General features: G+C 33.8%; 1 protein-coding gene across 4 annotated transcripts in view; it reads right to left on the minus strand.

Annotated features, from left to right (window-relative positions):
- Positions 1–22,491, minus strand: part of LOC142984310 (uncharacterized) — a 72,683-nt gene that overhangs the window by 38,524 nt on the left and 11,668 nt on the right. For all 4 annotated transcript variants that reach the window (XR_012960147.1, XR_012960146.1, XM_076131829.1 and 1 more), the window contains exon 2: positions 20,982–21,055. Coding sequence is in view for 2 of the 4 variants with exons in the window: in XM_076131829.1 (XP_075987944.1) it covers positions 20,982–21,055 (74 nt within the window). In the remaining 2 variants the exon portion in view is untranslated. The remainder of the gene's footprint in view (positions 1–20,981; positions 21,056–22,491) is intronic.

Consider the following 22,491-nt stretch of genomic DNA (forward strand, 5'->3'; position numbering starts at 1 on the left):
GAGAATTCATGTTAAGTCATGAATCCGTCTATGGAAGTATAGTTAATTAATTAAAGACAATGTATTTGGATATTAATGATTACATGGATGCATCTATATTTATAAAATAAACACGAAGATAACTGTGTTTCAGACTCTAATAGCGTTTCGCTAAATAAGTAGACTAAGATTTTTTTTAGATAAATAAAAAAGCTAATACAAAAACCAAAAAATATACCATAAATTTTTTGGCGATCGAAGAGAGTGCTAGCTCTTCTCATAAGGCGGTACCCCCTTTCCGAGCTAGTGGTAGATTCAGTTTGTCAACTTTAAATGTTTAAATCAGACAGTTATCATGAAAACAGTCATTCCTTTTTTTTCATAAAGACACTCGAACGCCTGAAAACTAAACACAATTCTAAGAGTTAATGAACAAATTCTTGGCCAGCACTTAGCCTGTATTTGAGCTGGCTTTAGTATTAGGTCACCGCTTGGGTCAATATCTCCCTGAATACATACAGTATGGTAAATTGAGCCATGACCTGAAAACATGCTTCACCCCCGGGCTGCGCTGTGCGGACGTTTAGTGGTCACTATTTGAAAATATTTCAGCCGGAATTGGAGGGTTAAATGAATTTGGTCAATAAAGAACGATATTTTTACGGCCAAACTGCATCAAAAAATGTAAGTAAGAATTTTATATACTTGATAATTTATTAATTGCGAGGAATGGTAAAAATATAGCAGTTAGAACCATTAAACAAGACGAAATAATATAAAAAATATGTTCGTATTCATCTTACTGACCTTTTTTTTAATATAAACACAAAAAATGTTTACCTATCATTCTGATTTAGAAATTTATAATTTTTTTATCATAAACATTAGAAATTGTAGTTATTTAATACAGTTTAAGCAAATTTAAAGCTTTGTAGCAGTTCTTACAGGTGCATAAAAAATTATATAGCTCTTCTTAATTCTTAATTTCAGGACGATTGAAAACTCACAATGCATAATAATATCAACTTCACATAACATTAATAACAAGATATTCGCCCACAAACGTACCACACTATATCGAAGGTTTAAACTTTCGTGCACATTCCACGAATCATGTGGAACTGATGCCGTGTAATCGTACATCGCGATTATAATCGTAAGTCCCATCACTGATTCACCGTGACGCCATCTTGGTTACGTAATCAACGTGTTTTCGCGGTATTTTTGCTAATGTCACTTAATTTAGCAAGGAATTTTTAATGGCGTAAAATTTGGTTTTTATGTTTTACATGACTTTTAGACCTGAAATTAAAGCCGAAATTAAAGACAACTTAGTAGATAGCCTCGAAATTCATGATTTATTTAGATTACATTGAATATACATAAACATAAAATTACGCCTTATTCCCATAGGGGTAGGCAGAGACCGAAGAATGCCACTTGGTACGATCCTTACGAACTTCCTTTGATTGTCAAATAATTTTCAAATAAGATACTTCTCTACTGCTGAGTTGCAGTACAGACCCTTTAATAGGACACTGTAGTCATCTTCTGCTTTCTATTAACACATAAAAAGTCCAAAGACTTGTGTCTTTCTTCACACATAGACTGTTTGAACTAGTGTCCAAATAATAGCAAGCAAATCTCAAACCCAGGCGATTTACAAAACCATATTACCTAATCATAAATTACACTTCGCTTTTTATCCAAATATTTAAATCCCCGTAAAACAGCCATCAAATCTAAATTCAAATACTCAAAAACAAACATTATCTATGGTAATCTGTCAAATTTGAACATACGTCATATGACGTCATGTAGAACGAAAGGCACTCGCTTTCATAAGAAAACGCAAGTGCTCTCAGTTATGTTTCGTTGTGTACGAATATTGTAAGATATTGTACGATTATTTACACGTACAACATATTTACGGTGAATTACGATTATTATCATTGCTGGAATGTTTTTAAACTGTTGAGGTTCTTAGTTGGAGTACTTAGAAACATACAGCCTTGGCCAAAAGTATTAGGCACCCTATAAATTACTGCATATTTCAAGATTACAGAGAAATAAAACTAATTGTAATGATTAAAGTACTTTATTTCCATTAGAACATTATAAAAACACCAATACTTTGTTGAGTCACCCTTTGATTTTATGACAGCAGCATCTCTGTGGTCATACTACGTACAAGTTTCGTACAATCCTCTGTTGAAAATGCATCCCATTTTTGCACTAACGCGTTTTTTGAAGCAGTTTTTGATGTTTTCGAGTGTTCTGTTATTGTTTCTTCTTAAAATACATCACAAATGCTTAATAGGGCTTAGGCCCAGGGACTGGACAAGCCATTCCAACGGATCAATACAATTATCAGTAAACCAGCGCAATGTGGTGGCTGACTTGTGATACAAAGCATTGCCTTGATGGAATTTCACCATTTAGGTTAGTGTCACAAAAAAAAACCCCAAAACGAAGGTACGAGAGCAGTTTCCAGGACATTAATGTACTTTTAACTTTTTATGCGAGTTTTGCAATTGAACATTTGGCCGACTCCATCAGCAGCCATTCAACCCCAAATCATTACACTGTCTGCGCCGTGTTTTATGCGTGGGACTACGCAATCTAGGTGATAATCTTCACCTCTGCGTCGCCTCACGAACGCCACACCTGGTGTTTAAAATACCTGTAAATTAGAAAAAAAATCACACATTACAAACCCTTCTAACATTTTAGATTGCAGACTAGCATTACATTGATCGTTGTTATTGTGTTATAGACTGAATTAGTAAAACTAACCTCAAGTTGGAATTCATCACACCACAGCACATTAGACCAATCCTCCTCCGTGAAATGTTGGTGTCTCAGAGCCCACTCAAGTCGTTTTCTTTTGTCGCCTCCTGAAAGCCACGGCTGCTTCCTGGCTTTGCAACCTTTTAAGCCTTCTTCTACCAGCCTCTGTCTTGCAGTTCGAGCGCTTATCGGGTTTCTAATCTCTTCAGTTAAAGCGGCAGCGAGCTTCAAAGAAGTTTTTTTTCTGTATTTTACAGACCCACAGATAAGTTACCTATTCTAACGGCTAGTAGGCACTCGTTTTCTGCCTGTTCTTGGTTTATTTGTGGGAATGCTAGTCTCAGCGAATTGTTTAATAGCTGATTGCACTGAACACCACGAACATTTCACCAACTGCGCGATATCTTTCTGATTCTTACCTTGCTCATGGAAAAGTTCGAAATTAACACGATTTTTAAAACTAATTTCGTTTGTTTTTGGCATTTTCAAATAGATTTCTTCTTGCTTTAATCACAAAACCACAAATGTTCTAGCTTTAAGCTTAGACTTTCAAATGCAGACTGACAAAACATCAAAAACAAAGTTGTAAGAAATTATGATATTTGGTCATTGTTGCACCAGTTGTTAATCGACCACTAAAATTTGCCACTCATTGTTTTTAATAGTGATTTAAGACACCAAGATCAATTTTCAATAGAATATTTATTCATTATTCAAATAGCACAAGTGTGTTGTAACTTTATTGGGGGTGCCTAATACTTCTGGCCAAGGCTGTATTTCTTTGTATTCCGGAACAAAAACTTCCAAAAAAATATATATTTGCCTAATTTTGTACTCAAGACTTAACTGAAGCGTTCCATTTACAGTGAAATAGGTTTAAATGGGCCAGTATCTGAGTGGTTTTACGATTTTTGAAGCAATGCATTACATAAAAAAAATTATATGTACCTGGTTTTATTTTGCAGTTTAGTATGTTTCCAGTCAATGGCGCATTCTTAATTGCCGAGAAAATCTCAGAAAATACTTTTTGGCTCGACCCAGGGTTTGAACCCGAAGTCAGCCGAAGATCGTGTTACAAGCCTTGTAACGTTTCATACAACTATAAGTATGACTATTAGAATGTTAATGCCTAAACATTTGCAAGAAAACCACAAACAACCACAGTTTCTTCACGTCCTAAGTAAAAAGATATTAAAATTCTGTCTTTTGCCAATTAGCGTAACCTCGTAACTAATTTGTTGTAATTTATTCTTTTTCCGTACTTATACTGACTTCCATCTTGAAAAAAGGACTGCAAAATAAACGTCGTTTAATTTTACGTGGTACTCAAAAGTAGTTTTATTTTCATTACAAAGTTAACGCCAGATATTCTAGTTTGGCTACTAGTTGTTTACAATTATTTGACATTGAAATGTATAAAAACTATGTTTTGGTACGTGATTTATCTATGTTCTTAAAAGAACACCATGTCATACATTGTTTAATTTTTACCTATCCTAGTATTTTTAACAGAATAAGTAAGGAAAGAATAATCATGACTGCAACAATGATACACGAATGAAAACCCATATTTACTAGTAAAAGCAATAAATACTTTTGTGTTTTATCGAAAAAGTAAATTTAGAAAGACTCAAAGACTGACCCCTTCCTCGTTTGGGAGGAGACCCTAGCCCAAAAGTTAAGACAGTAATGAGTAAAAAAAAAATTGAAAAAATCTTTGTACTTAAAAAAAGTAAAATACAACAACTGCGTCGTTTTCTTAAATAAATTTTAACATCAGCTGTTGACCAAATAGCAACAAACCGAGAAATTACTATTAAAGTTTATATCCACAAACAAAATTTCCCACATTCTAAATAAAAAGCCTAGTTCAAGTTTGTTCAGAGATTATAATCTGTGCTCATCTTCTCACGAGGAAAACAAAATAATGACATAAGACTGACATCATCTGTGTTTCTTAGAAGTTAATACTTAGTTTATGATCTAGGATATAATGATACTAGGTAACGGTACATGGAAATTTAGTAATCGCAATGTAGAAAAGTAAAACGAGATGTTAGAGTGAATAAAATTAAATATGAAAATGTCATATGTTGGTAGAGAGATGGCTTACTTGCTTCGATTTATTTATCATATTAATATTATTAGATTTCGATTAGTTCTTTGGTTTTTTCCTACCACTATGAGAAAAAGGTGTGATATGTATGTATGTTTGTTTGTATATGAGATTCTTACGACCCCCTTGCTTTAAATAAAAACGTGTGGTCTATGTTCCGTTTTAGTGGCAAAATGCCGAACTTATTTTAATAAACTTAGATAAGGTGAAAATTTATTTACACCATGAGTAATTAAGGACGTAGGAGCGCACAGGGAATAGGGAATAGGACATCAGCTAGCTACCTTAGCTTTTATTTCATTTACTATTTTTTATCAAAAATAATAATATGAGATACAATATCCTTCGCTAGGAAAAAATACTACGAGCTACGACCCAAACATCTTTCACATAGAATCATACATTAATCTTCTTTAAATCTATTAAATAAATAAAATCCTACTCCATCATTCCATTTGTCTACCAAGAAAACAGATTTAACTCCGGATAAACCAATAAACAATAATTTGAAACTGTCATTTCTTTCCCGCCATAACAACCACGCACTATGTCAAAATGTACTTTTTTAATTCGTTTGACACACTCATACCTCTGAAGTGTCAAGACAATGCTTGAGTCATAGACTAGAGAGCGTTGCCCCCGACTCCCGCGCAGCAAGATGGCGCAGGGATGGCTTCCGGCACACATTGTTTATTTATTTAACTTTATGATTTATTAAATATAAATTTTATGTCGTTAATTTTTATTACTCAACTAGCTTATTTCCGTGACTACGTCCGCGTGGTTTGTGACTTAGAACAGAATTTTCATCCCCTTTTTTATCTTGGGAAAAGAATGAATAAAAATCCTTTCTTAGCTGATGCCTACGTCATAACATCTACCTGCATGCCAAATTTCAGCCCGATCCGTCCAGCGGTTTGGACTGTGCGTTGATAGATCACTATGTCAGTCAGTCACCTTTGAGTTTTATTTATTTAGATTAAATATAAATATTAATAAGTCGATAAAGTTTATAAGTTAATTCTTCTTTTTATGATAGTGGTTTAGTTAGTTGTGTATAGTTGTTCTTATTACGAGAATATTATTATCAAACGTTAAAGATAATCTTGACATAATAATTAATAATCACAAATATCATATAAACATATTATCTTATATGTAAACAAATCACTTGCTTTGACCTATTGACATACATTCACAGATAATTAATATTATAACCTCATCCGTTTACACACTTGTATAACATTATGTACTGCAAGTACATGTATATTAAGTAATATATAACAGATGACGTTCTCTTTAAGATATTGGGAAATAAGTTCTATGTGACGTTGGTTATATATACATAATAAATGTCGCTTTTTCTCATTGGGGTAGGTCAAGGCCAAAGAACGACACTTGCTAGAATCCTTACAAACTTCTTTTGCTTAATTCCCATTAATACATCTTGTAATACACAATAAAATAATATGTTTGGTCATAAAATATTCTATAATTATACTATATACTATCTTATATAGTCTTGTATATTTGCGTGAAATATGCATACTCACAAACTTTCGCATTTAGTAGGATAGTAGGATATGAGTAAACAAAACCAAATTACTTTTAATTCTAACGTATATTTTATAGAGTATTATTTCTATAGAATACTCTAAGTGAATGTAGGATTAAAACTAGTTTATTTTAAGGTTATTCAAATAATTGTTTTGAGTTAAGAGATGGCACATTACATCATTGTTTGCAAAGGTTGAATTAAGAGGCACCATTGCCTGATACGGAAGTCATTTAGAAAAAAAAACAACGTTGTTATAACAATCTTTTACAAAATTGGTATTTTTAGGTAGTTTTTGATGTCTCTCTCCCCAAACATTTTATGTCCTTTCGTGTTATGTACTAACCTACTACCTTTACTACTAATATTATAAATGCTATATTTTCTGAAGATGGATTATGTATGTTTGTTATTCTTTCACGGCAAAACTACTGAACGGACCTTGATAAAATTTGGCACACAGATAGTTTATAACTTGGATTAACACATAGGATACTTTTGACTCGGGAAAATCTGTCCATGTGTACATATTCTCGAATTTTATCATTAGGTAACGGCAATTATGATAGCAAAAAATATCAAAACCTCTAATTAAGCCGATCAGTAATAAATAACGAATGCATTAAACGTTAAGCTACTTACCGTATAATCCAGACATTGATACGACGGCAAATGCACGCAATACATCAAATACTAAAAAAACTATAAATGATTAAATCAACAGTGAAATAATTGTAAGAACCAGTTGTATTGTGTAACTTGCGCTAGTTTTTACTACAATTGGTCAAGGTGCTGAATTTGTGCGTTTTAGTTGCTTTAGTAAGTCTAAGTTAAATTAAACTAACTAAACCTCGATTTCTGAGGTACATTTGGCGGTAGTTTATCTATTCAATAGCGTAAGTAACAGCTCAAATTCAAACATTACATCAGTAAAGGCAGTCAAGCGAGCATTACAATTATTTAGGTGTTAAAAAGAGAAGAATATGCTCCTTTTGTGTTTAGACATTTAGCAATCTCCATAGAACTAACTTATTAACTCAAACAAGGCATTCAAATGTCAAACTCATACACACTAAATTTTTATACATAGATTACATCACTAACTATCAAAGTAAAAAAAACAGTGCGTAATCTATATTTATATTTTTTAACCATTAATATTCTAAACCGCATCCAATTTTAGTTTAACACCGCATAAAATAAACTTTAATAGACTAATAGTCTACTTTATAAGATGAACCATTAACACCTTAGCCGCAGTTTCACTGCTCGGCGGCCATTTTGCCGTCAACGTTTCAATTTACGCAGTTTATGTCAGCAACAGAAAGTAATAACGCTAATAACAACGTTTTATAGCATAAAATATTAAGGTTTTAAAAGAGAAAGTCATATCAAAATCGGTTCAGTGATTTTCAAGATTAAATACGTGTGCGTGCAAAAATAATTGTGATTTTATGTTAATGTACACTAGTATTACGGTAGTTATACTTTTGCCAAGGTTGATCCTTGGCAAAGTAATTATAACTACGTAAATTACTTTTGCACATTTTATTTTATTGCTAGCTCTTGTCCGCCGCGCTGTCCGCATGGACGATTTTATTGTTAAGCCAGCTCTTTTTAATATTTCTAAAACCAGCAAAGTTAATCTAGTAAATAAGCATCAACACTGTTAAAGGGCAAAAATCATTTAAATCCGTTCAGTAGTTTTGGCGTGTTTGAGCAACAAACATCCATCCGAGCTCTTAAACATTCAAACTTTTGCATTTACAATATAAGCAGTATGAATCATATAAATACTTCAAATCGGGGGGGAATTAAGACGTCCCTCCAGAAAATTTGTATTAACCTGGTAATGGAAAAAGACTCTCCAATGTGCTATATAATATATGAAAAAAAAAATGTTTTACATCAGGCACGGTTACCAAAATGATCAACCATGCAAAAAAAGTAACCATAAAAATATGCAGTTGGTAGCATTGAAAAAAAAGTTCATCGCATAATGTTGGTAACAATCGCTTAACGCAAAGGTATTCGCCATTCAGTTTCATGGATATAAAACGTACAATTGTCAGGCATTATCACACGATCGGAATGCACAGTTCCACTCTTCAAGATAAAATGACTCACGTTTGCAGTAAACCAAAATACCTTTACAAAACTGGAAATTTAACTTAACACGCATTCCATTGCGCTTTTGCGAAACAATTGTTTAACAAACGCGGTGCAAATGGGTCAATGGACTTAGTAATGTAGTAAGTAAATATTGTTTGGAATTAATTGTGACGAATTCTATGAATCAGGCTGTTTAGGCTTTGTGATTATTCAACCTAGATATTTGAATTAAATAAATAGCCTAGTTTAAACAGGAAATTGTTTAGTATTTGTATTACGAAAATGTATTTTTTGTGTTTTTACCCGACTTCACAAAAGTAGGAGGTTCTCAAGTCGTCTGTACTTTTTATGTTTATTATTGCATAACTTTTTATTGGATTGACCGATTTTGATCGTTCTTTTTTTATATCTATGCTAGTAAGAAATGTTTGCTAGGATAAGAAAAAATAAATTCAAATCGGACTTTAAATACTAGTTATCTGCGTACAAACATTAAAGAATTGAGTAACCTCTTCCTTTTTATAAGTCGGTTAAATATAAGTCCGAAATCCGTTTTATTGGTTAGATAGTAGTAGATATATTAGATAGTAGGTCACTATTTCCAAATATTAAATAAAAAACTAATATTAGTTTAGAAAAAGGCGACTGTTTTTATCAGTCGGATTTAGCGGTTAATTCTTTAGCTACAATTTCAGCAAAGTTTATCAGCAAATAAGAGATTACTCTGAATCTAGGGCACTTGAAGTATTATCTAAAATACACAAGGGTTATCAAGATGCAGTTTATATGCATAAATATAATACAGTGAAGTAAAATTACTATTAATTTGTGTACATTTCATTTTTAAAGTATGTATTTTTGGAACGGGCATGTCGGGCAATAAGATAGTTAAGTATTTTTTTCATTATGTTTGGTAACATGCCACGCTGTAGCTAACATTGTTTATGGCGAAAAGTGAGCGTATTGCACTTCTGCCTACACCTTCGGGTATAATATATGTGTAAAGGTAAAAGTCATTCACAATCAAGTAAAATCAAGGTGTTTAATAATGGCAACACGTTTTACTTAGTGTTGCCAATACTAAACTAATTATGACTTTAAAATGAAGCAAGGCCTGGATCGTTAACTAAATTGTGGTCCTGTTAATAGAGGAAGCGTTTGACACTAAGTAAAAGTACCTAGCGAAGTTTGCTATTTTATAAAACTAAGCTATTTCAATTAATTTCTGGGCGACGGACGTTTAAAAAGATATTCACCAAAAACCTAGTTATTATTTTTTTTATCAATGTTATTTAAAAACCTAGCATTTTGAGTGTAACTCTGATTTCGTTGAATTTCTCTTATTATGGCTGTCGATTGTCATACTCCATTGACACTCGAAATAAAAAAGAAAATAAAATATTTTCAATTGAACGAAAGCTACTTTCACTGAAAAATAAGCAATTTATTTGCACTAACTTCTACAACTTGCGCGTAAACTTAAAAAAAATAGCAACCAAAGACAAAAATTCACTTCAAAAAATAATATTAATAACTTTCACCCAAAAAGTCGATTAGCAACAGTTTAATGGCGATAAATCTTTAATTTTCTTTCGAGACAGAACAAAAAATATACATTCCATTGCAGAATGTAGAAATAAAAGAGTTGAACCGCAATCATCATGATTCAGTGGCCACCGTAACAGCGCCATTTTTGTTATTCACCCGCCATTTTTCCCGCGCGAAAGTTTGACAGGTGAATCACGTTTGACATTCTTAGGGTTGCCAATACCAATATACTTTGTTGCACTGCTGGTTACGCATTCTGTTTACTGATTGATTGTTTTGAATTATTTATGACAGCTGCGTGCAATACTATGTAGGTGTAATTATATTGCATTGTTGCTGGCTGCGTATAACTATGTATGTTGAATGAAATTTTATTTTATTGTTTGGTTCAATTTAAAATTAGCCCACTCGATATAACTTTGACTTATTTTTCTAACTTAAATTCTAACTTCCAAACAACTTACGTTAAATTATTATTGAAAGGTTAACTAATATTAAAAAGATTTTATCAAAAACTGAACTTTGGGCACATGACATCGTTAATTTTGTAAGTAAACCGCTGTTTTAAAATGGCAACCACACAAGACGTGAAATATAGTCACATTGACATTCTAACATCTATCCGTCACTTCCAAGACCGACATTACATAAATCTAATTAAAACAGTGAAAGAAAAACAAAAACACAATTAACATAAACTTAAATATTTCTCATAATTTTCTTGTTCGTTCCGCCATAATCGCGAACAATATAGTACAATTATGACGTAAGAGATTTGTTTAAAGATAAGTAATGATGCAGCGTATCCCGCACGTGTTCAAACACTGGCACTATCGCGGCGCTCCTTGAGTAAACAAAACAAACGTCAAATTAGATTACAAGTGCTTAATTAGATATTTTTTTGAGTACCGTTATAGTAGCGCCGTGGGTGGAATTGTGGGAAAAGATGTATGTTCTTGACTGTGTTAATGAGTAGTGAGTACCTATATCTTTAATACATACATTTTTCATACATTTTGTTGAAACTAAAAAACCACAAGATTGAACCACTTTGAATTCGATAAAAATAAAAATAAAACATTTCTATCGAATTTAAGAACATATATTATATTAAATCACACCTTGTTTACATATGGGTATACAGACACGGTTTATATAAATTTTCGATAATAATACGAATTGTTTTTATTCGATAATGTCATTGTGAGTGTTAACAAATTATTCAAGTTCACTTGACTTATGAGATGACAGCCAAAAAGAGTGAAAATGTTCTTCGTTTCAATCAAAAACTTTGTTTAAATGGATTTTTTTTAAATCAATTTAAGATCGTTTGTTATCTTGTCAAAAACATTAAACTACTAATTAAGAACAATAACCGATTAAAATAAAAGAACATTATTGCGATATTTTTAACTAATAACACATTAGCGGTCAACCACATAAAAAAATCAATAACAATAAAAAATGTCAAATCGATTTCAAAACGTTCATACTGACAGCCCTACAACGTACAAGTTGAACCAATTTAACATTTTTTTTGCGCGGTGAAGACGTTGGCATTTCGCTGTACAGCCAACCCATTGTTTCGATTCCATCTCTCCATAGTAATTATGTTACTATGAGACTAATTCAACGTAGAATCGTAACTCAGCGTGTAATTAAATACTGAATTGTTTTATTACAACATTTTTGTTTTGGAAACTTTATTATAACATCTTTTTTAAATGGCAACTCCCGCAAGAATTGCTCTTGTGTCGCGGGGACCTTTACAAACATACAAACAACGAACACAAAGTACAACTAGACCCGAAACAATTATTATTTGTGGATCGCACAAATAATTGTTCCGTGTGGGAATCGAACCCACGACTTCCCAACGCAATGGTAGTGGCGTGATGGCTTAAACCACTGCGCCACTGAGTCAGTCAAGTATCATATTTCGTGGCTTAGTAATCTGTGGAACAATTTTGTCGAAACTAAAAAACCACAAGATTGATTTTGAATCACTTTGAATGCGATAAAAATAGAACTGAAACATTTCAATCGAATTTAAGAAACAATTTGACAACTTTACCATTATCTCAGAAAGTCAGAACTAACGGCTAAAGTTAGCCGACTTTGTCAAAAGTAATTTTTACCAATATTTTCCAACTTCTAGAAATACGCTTATAATTTAGACATCTAGAGAATAAATAAACAATAAATAACACAAGACTGGAGTAAATTACGAAAAATTCTTAAAAAATAGTACATTATCACAGTTCCTATCAATTATTAACTTATATTTCAAATAGAATGTCATGAGGCAATCCGCCATTAAACAAACCATAAATTTTCGCGCTAAAACGCTTTCAAAATGGCGGCGGTGAAAATTATTTATATCCAAATGACACAGTAACAAAGCTTCCTTGTTTAGTCACGTATTAAAATTAAAACAAAACGATAGAATTAAACGTTCAACTAATTTTAGAGTTAATCGTGTAGTGAATAATGGCGTTTCCAGAGCGCTGCACTTGTGTTTTGTTCTTTCAAGCTTTGCAATAGACAATGTTAGTATTTTTATAATAATCGACTAAAAACTGCAATTGAACTAATTAATTGGTTTTATCTTGATACTGCATTGTTTCGTGAAAATATGTTTTTAAAGAAAATTATTGAATAAATTTTGCCGATTCTTTGCACCTAAATCAACAGGAATCATGAATCTATACTAATATTATAAAGCTAATGAGTTTGTTTGTTTGAACGCGCTAATCTCAGGAACTACGTCCGATTTGAAAAATTATTTCAGTGTTAGATAGCCCATTTATAGAGGAAGGCTATAGGCTATATATCATAACGCTACGACGATTAGGAGCAGAGCACCAGTAAAAAAAGTTACAAAAACGGAGAAAAACTTCACCCATTCTCTCTTATGTGACGCAAGCGAAGTTGCGTGGGTCAGCTAGTTATACTATAGGATTTGAACTAATATTATAGAATATTGATTCAATGTTTAACATAGTTTTTATTTCAATATAAGGGCTCTTTCAATTTAGCCGTATCGTGTCGGACCGCAGCAGTGCCGAAACGGTGCGTTTGTCGTACGGTGCACGGACGGTCATTTGTTTTCATACAAATCGCACGGTGCGGCAACAGTGCGGTGTCGGTACCGAGAACGCACGACGACAGGACGGCAACGTCGCAAGCTCCACGTGTTCATTTCGCTGTTGAATAGTGCGGTGACTAAACGTGACAGCTAATTTCATTGAATTTTCATGTTTATTATTTGCTTAAAATGGATGATATATACGAGGAAGAATTTATAAATGAAATTGAATTATTGAGTAATTCGTAGAAACATTCTCTTGACATTCTTAAGTAATTAAAAAATTAGCTTGGGTCTTGTTTTAACCTAGGATAAAGAATATGGAAATCACGAAAATTACATGTTAATGAAAACATCGGTAGTGTTCTTTTACGGGCGCGGCGTTTTTGTTTCTGTTTGATAATTTTTAACAGGAGCACTAACAGTAATGTTTCTTCGTCAGAGTCCATGGCTACACTGCTGTCACATGAATTTAAAACAACACTAACATACAAACGCACGGCAGTCAGATACGCTTTCAATTTAGGCGTTTGGTGTCGGACGGCTAACGTACCGCAGCGGTACGGCAGCGGGCTATAACCAGCGGCACGGTTAACGTGCGGCAGCCGTACGACACGAAACGTCTAAATTGAAAGAGCCCTAAAGAAGGACATTATGATTATAACGCATACATGTAGGGACTGTAAAACATTTTCCTTACTGAATGAGATACTTGACTGACTGATGGACAACGCCAAGCCGAAACAACCGCGGAAACAACTGAGCGTAGATGTAGATAGTTGAAATTTGCTATGAAGATAGGTACTTTAAGAAGTGTAGAGGAGCGCTAAGAGATTCTACCCTTAAGAGGGCGAATGAGGAGTAATATTATATCCACTATTGGTGACGCAATAAATGAAATACATATAATGTTCGCGTACCCCTGAGGTCACTGAAATTATAATAGTCAAGCGTAAAATTTTAATTCTAACTAATGCCTGTCAAAGTCTTACGAAATGCAAACAAAAAGTCAACCAAGCTTCAATTCTTACAAATCCTAAGACGTTGTCAAAATTTAAATATTTATTTTAATAAATAAAATTATAATATTTCGAAGGCAGCATAGACAATAAACATTTTACTTCCTTTAAGTTAGATTCTAATTTCAAAACGGTTCTAAATATAAATGTAGCCTACGTAACGGCAGGAGTTGTTCTAAATTTAAAACACAGTAATGAGTAAGTTCGTTGTAAACTTGTAACACAGTCCAAGTAACAGTGTTTACTAGAAAAGAGTGAAAATAAAAAATCTTTTTAAAGTTATGTATGTATTAGAAATAATTATTACTTGTTCTAACGGATAAGGAAGACATGACAAAAAACTGTACAAGCTGAAAAATATTGTTAAACAGATTTTGAACGAATGCGAAATACCACACTTGGTCAACAAAAATGACTCAAAGCATATCTTTCAATCCGGGAGGAGATTCTTACCCGGCAATGTAGAGTAATAAAAAATGCATCCATATTGTTATTTTAAATATACATTCTAGTAATTCATCGTTTCTGCGAAATAGTTTAATCAAAAAACATTTTAACGATATAATTTATACTACCCGACTTTAATTACCAACTTCAAAATAACAAGGTACTATTAAAATCAAAGATAATTCTGTTATTTAATTATGCAAGCCGCCATTCAGAGCAGAACAGTGAAAATCATATGATTTCACTTAGCGCTATCATTATTCGTAATCTGTATTTAGTGAAAGAAACCTATGTCGGCCATTTTGCCGGACATGTTGCGAAGTTACGCTAAAGAACTGTCATTACTGTCATTTAAAAAAAAGTAATTGGTTTATGAAAACTGCGGATATTTTTTTTTGTTTCTCCCACGTTTATCTTTGTAACTGTTCAAATTTGTAAAACAATCCTTTTATTTATTGCGTGGAATTTCATACCCTTAAGGGGGATTTTCCTAAAATCCTCTCTTAACCCCGGTTTCTGAGGTACATTTAGCGGTAGTTTATCTTTTCAATAGCATTAAAACTCATATAAAAAAACACTATTGTATAGATAAACTACCGCTAAATGTACTTAGAAACCGGGCGTTAGTGCTTCTCTGCACTTCCTAAGGAATCTTCATACCAAATAGTAACTTTCTTCACTCAGTAGTTTCGACTGTGCGTTGTCTATTAGTAAGTTAGTAACTGAAGAGTTTTATAAATATTGATAAGTATTTTCACGAGAGACAATACTATAATTTATTATAAATTATCTTTCACCACGCTACTATTTAGGGAGGTGAGGTAATTAATCTGACGGCCTCTGTGGTGCTGTGTTTAAGGTGGGTCACCACGCCACCACCAGTGCGTCGAGAAGTCGTGGGTTCGATTCCCACACGTAGCAAATATTTGTGCGATCCACAAATTTTGTTTCGGGTCTGGTTGTACTTTGTGTCCTTTGTTTGTATGATTGTAAAAGTCCCCGCGACACAATAGCAATTCTTAGTGCGGGAGTTATATTTTGAAAAAAAGCGAATTAAAAATACACAGATAGTTAATAATAAAGTTAATTTAATTGATAAGAATTTTATTCGAAAAGAGTAACAATAAACTAAGAATACAGAATACAACGTTTGATATCAGATATCGCTTGTTAAGTCTTGTGGGAACGTAACAGGACTCCATATGACATGTCGTTACGAAACCGCTAACTGTCAATAACTTGAAGTATGCATAGGTATTTATTGTAAACAAAATTAAATACAGTCAATTTGGGTAACATTGAACGTGGGAATTTGAACTAGTTTCGATTATTTTTTCATATGGTTGACTGTACAGCATTTTGTAGTTTTACAAACCACTGAATTTCACGGATGAATTTTTTTTATTATTGTTATCCCTGAAACAGCTCTTTCAACTACTGGAAACTTTAATTAAAACCACTGGGACTGAATTAGACACTTTAAGTAAACAAGTAACAGTGTTATTGTCGCATTCAAATGGTGAAATAATTTCTAAAATCGGTCCAATACATTTTGAGCCCACAATTTTTTCGTCTTATAATATTAACATAAAAAGTGTAGACAAAACTAAATCATTTAATGTTTAAATAAAAGACTACAAGATCATAGATCATTAATATATTTTTAATAATGATTTAATATTACTTGTTTTATTAACTTGCTTCGTAAACGCCCACATAATAGCTGTATTTGTAAACGAGCAATAAAATATGGCCGGTGATCTCAGACACAATGGCATAATATGTGTATTTAACGTGTATTAGAAGTCAATTATCACTTGCTATAACAGTAAAAAAAGCATAGATTTCTAAGAATATTTCAAAAGAAATGAAGCAAACTACTAATTTTGGCACTCAAAACAAACTTACAACATTTGCTAAATCATTATTTTTGTTCATATAGTCTTACTTTAAAGTTATTATGTTGTATTTAATAAATCCTTATTTTTTGTTATTCAGGCATACTTTAAAGACTTAGGACTTGCTTTAGTCTATAGATGGGTGACCGTATTAGAGGTCTTCTTGCTTCAGAAGGCATGTAAAAAGTCGACCTCAGTATTCAACTAATATAACAGTCGTTAAACCGTGTCAAAGGGATTCGGGTGGCTTGAACAACTATGATACTAGGTTGACCACTAACCATACGATAAATAAAATGATTGAATAATGACTAAAGACCCAACTAATACCAATAATTTTGCATCATCCAAATCTTGTCTTTGCCAAACTTTTTTTATCCAACTGACCTCTATTCTAAAAGATTGCCATATCTAAATATAGATTTTACGATGTTGCCATACAGTAGCGTAGGAAAGATTAAGAGTGGACATAAAAGGTATTTTATGAGACAATCGTAGTTATTACATGTTATTAAAACCGATTTGGGAAAACATGACACCTTCAAAATGGCTTTAATTCAGAAATATGTTTCTAAGATTTGGTTAATAGACTCTCGATTTTTCTTAACAACTTTATGTTAATAAACTAACGAAACTGGACGTATTAGGTCGGGAAAAAAGTCTTTTCGCGTTATAGTATGTATGAACTTGTAATAAAATCTTTTCTCTGCACAAAAAAGCTCGATATTTGGGTAACTCACGTGCTCACTGAAAGAAACCTAATGAACCGTATACTCATTTGTGATTCTTGAAGCCAAAGAGATTTTATTGCAAGTTCATACATACTTTAATGCGAAAATACTTTTTCCCCGACCTAATATGTACACTATGGTCTAAAGGTATGTCTTCGTATGAAATAGCATCCCTTATTTCGATTAGGGGTTGATGTTTGAATAATAGCTTATGTTTGGTTTCGAGTGTAAACTATATGCTTTTGACTAAACTCGACTTTAAGCCGTTATAGCTTAACAGACAAACGAACAGACTTACGCACTTGTAATACTTGCTTCTGCGAATCCGTCTGCGTGAAATTAATTTTCAGGATGAAAAAGCGTCATTAATCTAGGCTACAAACTTACTGTGTACCGAATTTCATCAAAATTCATGGAGTTATTTTGGCATGAGAGAAGAAAAACATCCCAACATTCGTATATACAAAATTATAGTATACATTTAAACGTAAGCGACACTTAGCTTGAACTACATCCACCATCTTTACTTCAATCCGTTGTAATATTTCAGCTTTCAGCAAAAATAACTAGAATCAGTAACAATAAAAAATCGCCTGTTCAATTACTTTCGCTCCACAAATACTCGCTGTAACTGTAAACTGAAAGTGTGTCCGCAATAAAACTAACCTTGATCTTATAATAGCACAAACGTATTAATAAACATGCATTTATTTGTGAAACGAATCAAGAAATTTCAATTAAAAACAGTACAGTGAATCTGGGTAACTTTGAATCATATGGGTAACATTGACAGTGGGAATTTGAACTAGTTTCGATTATTTTTTCATATGAAACCATAGTTCCCGAGTTTCCGCCAGTTTGCGCTTGTATGGGGGGATGCCAAAGAATCCTACTCCTTGCCAATACCGATATAATCCGAACTGGTTCGTATACCTATTGTTTTGGCAATAAACTCACTCGTTAAACGGTATAAAGATTATTCTCTTAATAGTTAATAGTAAGAACATAAAACCAGATATTTTATATTACATTTATTCAATAAAACTTTAAAATACAAACTAATTAAAAACTATCTAAAACACTAATTCTTCAAACTAAAACAATAGAAACAGAATTTAATAAAATATTATCTAAAATTAATTGTAAATATCAATCAACAATAATAATTAGGTGTTTATTAAGAATTCATCTATCAACATTAATTGGCACATTTTATCTAATATTGAGGCGCCCATAGCCAGTTGCGCTCACCGGTCGGTAAACGATCTGTGGGTTAAGCAACCATTGGCGCGGTCATTCTATAGATGGGTGACCGCATAGTGGTATTTGAAATGGGCGTCTCCGTGCTTCGGAGGGTACGTTAAAAGTCGGACCCGGTTGTTGTCTACTAAGATAACAGTCTTTAAGCCACGTCACGAACAACTTTGACACTAGGTTGACCACTAACCATACGACAAACAAACAAACAAATCTAGTATTTAGCGTCTTCAGGTAAGCTAGAAGGCTTGATAAGGCTCTTCAATCATCCATAGGAAAGAACATAGTAAATATTCTCAAATTCTTGGGAGGAGGTACCTAGAAAATAGAGTATAGTTAGGTTGGGAATATAAGGAATAGGAAATGAGGAGAGAGTTGTCGCTTTGATGTCCACCAGGAACAAATATTAGTGTGACTATTCAGTACTGTCTGGTACTAACATTTTTGTGTATATAAATCGTATGGTTATAGCCCGAAACCAAATTATTCTTATGGAAAGATGGGCAGTCGACCAAACATTTTCCCCGTTGCTGAAACCCTTGCTAAAGACGCAATTAAATAATTAATCTCTACATTTTCTAATATCTATCTAACTTTAAAATAGCTCAAACATATTGTAACTAATAATTTTGCAAGCAGTTCTAATTATCTCTGACCTAAATAATCACACAAGTTGTGCTGTCAATCATTTTATTAGGTTCAAAGTTGAACTAACAATATTGCAATTACTATTCTGTTATAGGCGCCCATAGCCAGTTGCGCTCACCGATCGGTCTACGATCTGTGAGTTAAGCAACCCTTGGCGCGGTCATTCTATAGATGGGCATAAACATTTTGGCAGTACATTCTAAATGTCAAAATGTCGATAGCCAGCCGGTTGTCGGTAGTCGATAGTAGTAGAGAATTGAAGTACTGGTTCGAACCGTCGACCACCAACATGGGAATTCAAACCCCTTGGTTATCATTACTTCTTATCCGAGGTCACACCATGTTTATTAGTAAGACAGTATATATATTTACAAAACAACACTACCTACATAAATCTATTTACAATACGACTAACTCTTTTCCGCCTGCTCCGTATGACGGTGGTGCGAGCGGGAGAGAGTGACCCTGAGTCATGACTCTCACTGCTGCTTGAAGATAGCACCATAGTCTTGGACATGGAATGTGAGGACTTGGGAGTAGAGGTGTGAGGAGGTTGAGGGCATTCGGTATTCTCCTGGAAATAGGAAGGATTAGGATTTTTTCGGATGTCTACTACTGAACTTATAACCTTTTTTTTGCGGGAGTAAAGGTCCTTTGCCACTGGTCGTGTTCCGTCCCACAGGGCTATGTGAGTGAAGGAATAGAGAGTGTACTTGTATATTGTGCACACACTTAGACACCATAAACAAAGTTTTTTTTATTTTATTTTTAAGACAACTTCTGCACTAGGAATTGCTCTTGTGTCGCGGGGACTTTTACAAACATACAAACAACGGACACAAAGCACAACCAGACCCGAAACAATTGTTTGTGGATCGCACAAATAATTGCTCCGTGTGGGAATCGAACACACGACCTCCCGACGCAATGGTATTGGCGTGGTGACTTAAACCACAGTCAGTGTTGGCCGGTTTCAATAAAAGCTGTAGCCGACTATCGGCTAGGAGGACATTATTTTCAGTATAATTACTTGAAGCGTATTTTTGCCGAAGATCTTAAAAAAATACTAAACAAATCAAGAACACATAATAGAATAAGCTTTGCCTTAAAAAGTGTCACTATTTCAAAACTAATATCTTCCTCTAACGTACAATATAAGATCCGTTTTCTCGCCATCTTAGTTTATAAACACAGGCCACTTCACACGAGTATATACGAGTACGGCAGATGAAACATTCCACGATTAGTATGGATTGTAGCGATTGTAAAGCTTACAACTTCTCACGGTCGTTGTAGCGATGAGGAATATCGATGAGTCTATGTTATCGGTGATCTAGAGTTCATAGAGAGACTAGCTGAACCGGCAAACGTTGTTTTGCCACATTTTTTTAATGTTGGGGTTGGGTATGAAAAATATATGTTTCTGGTGAATGAGATTCTCAGACCTACTCAATATGCTCACAAAATTTCGTGAGAATCGGTCAAGCCTTTTCGGAGGAGTACGGGAACGAATATTGTGACACGAGAATTTTATATATAAGGCAAACGCAACTCAATACATAAGAGCTTCCAGATTATTTCTTATACGTGTGTATATCTGGTGTGTATTAAATGATACTTCTTCATATAAAAATCTTCTTATCACTTTTACACCTGTTTGAAGATAAAATATTTTCTCCTCAGTGTCTATTTCTTGCGTTCCTAACTAAACAGTTCTTAAAAGCTAGATATCTAAAGTAGTTATAAAGGTAATGATACCTAAAAGGCTAAATAGATATAAAGTATTAACTTACCGGAGTTCTCCTATGCATGAGTGTGCCGACCGGGCTCGGTATCTTTGTCGGAGTACCCGCATGCGGGCTGCGAGCTGCAACAATACAGTTATCATTAGTTTTGATAGTACATGAAAGTTCGTGTATTATTAAGTTAATTTGTCATAAGTGGGAGAAATTATAATTTAAATAACGTAAAGTCCCCAACCCGCACTTGGCCAGCGTGGTGGACTCAAGGCCAAAACCCTCCCTCATTACGGGAGGAGACCCTTGCCCTGCAGTGGGACATTAATGGGTTAAATTTATTTATTTTATTTATTATAGTTCAAGAACTAAGTACAGAGTCTTGTGTGATAGGTAGCCGTTCGATGCCGTTTGGTACAGCTTCAGTTTGAAATAAAACCGGATGTTTAATTATAATCTAGATAAATTATACATGCCAATGCTTTCTACGAAGTTGTAAAATTGAAGGTGCAATTGAGAGTTTGCCTAAATCTTAAAATACTGCCTTTTTAGTACATCGATCGGTCATTCATAGATGGGTGACCGCATAGTGGTATTTGAACTGGGCGTCTCCGTGCTTCGGAGGGCACGTAAAAAGTTAAGCCATGTCAAAAGCCTTCGGGCGGCTTGAACAACTTTGACACTAGGTTGACCACTGACCATACGATAAGAAGAAGAAGTACATCGATGAATCTTTTATGCCAAGGCCCTCTATAAAGTTGTCGTGCAATTTTGGTAAAAGCGAATAAGACTCTCAATTTGAAAATAAATATAACCCATTAATGTCCCACTGCTGGGCAAGAGTTTCCTCCCGTAATGAGGGAGGGGTTAGGCCTTGAGTCCACCACGCTGGCCAAGTGCGGGTTGGGCTATTTACGTGTAACAATTTGAAAATACTGTAAGTATTTTTATTAAGTTTTACAAATAATTTACCTCCTCTACACAAAGCTGATGTTACCTATCGGCTATCGATTACCCATCAATAATTAAACCTAGCTTAAATAACTGCTCGTTTACAGGTGAGTGCAACTGGCTAATGTTTGACGATAATCCCTAGTTAGTTAGTCTAAAATGCGCCTTTCCCGCTTGGCAATGTTCCAGACTCCTCGCTACACACAATTTCCTGATAATAAACCTAATTAACTCTTAGAAAACCAACTTTTAGACCTCAAAGCTCTGAACCTAAAAGGTATGAACACCACTGTCAAAATTTCATTTGATAAGCTATCTGTATAGATATCCAGAAATGGTGAAACCGGGCTTTGATTCGCGCTATTTTAATTTTTTCAAAGCATGCTGAATCTTCACTTAATTTTAAATTGGTCTCTATAGTAATTCTGTCGCTACAAAGCTCGCGAAAAAAGACAATTTTATATTTAGACATAACTATAATGATTTTGTATATATTAGCTTTTAACCGCGACTTCGTCCGCCACCTGAATTTTCCCATGGGAAGGCGTCATTTTCCCAGGGTAAAAAGTAGCCTATGTCCTTTCTCGGGTATCAAAATATCTCCATACCAAATTTC

This window comes from Anticarsia gemmatalis, chromosome 26, assembly GCF_050436995.1.
Source record: "Anticarsia gemmatalis isolate Benzon Research Colony breed Stoneville strain chromosome 26, ilAntGemm2 primary, whole genome shotgun sequence".
Taxonomy (NCBI): domain Eukaryota; kingdom Metazoa; phylum Arthropoda; class Insecta; order Lepidoptera; family Erebidae; genus Anticarsia; species Anticarsia gemmatalis.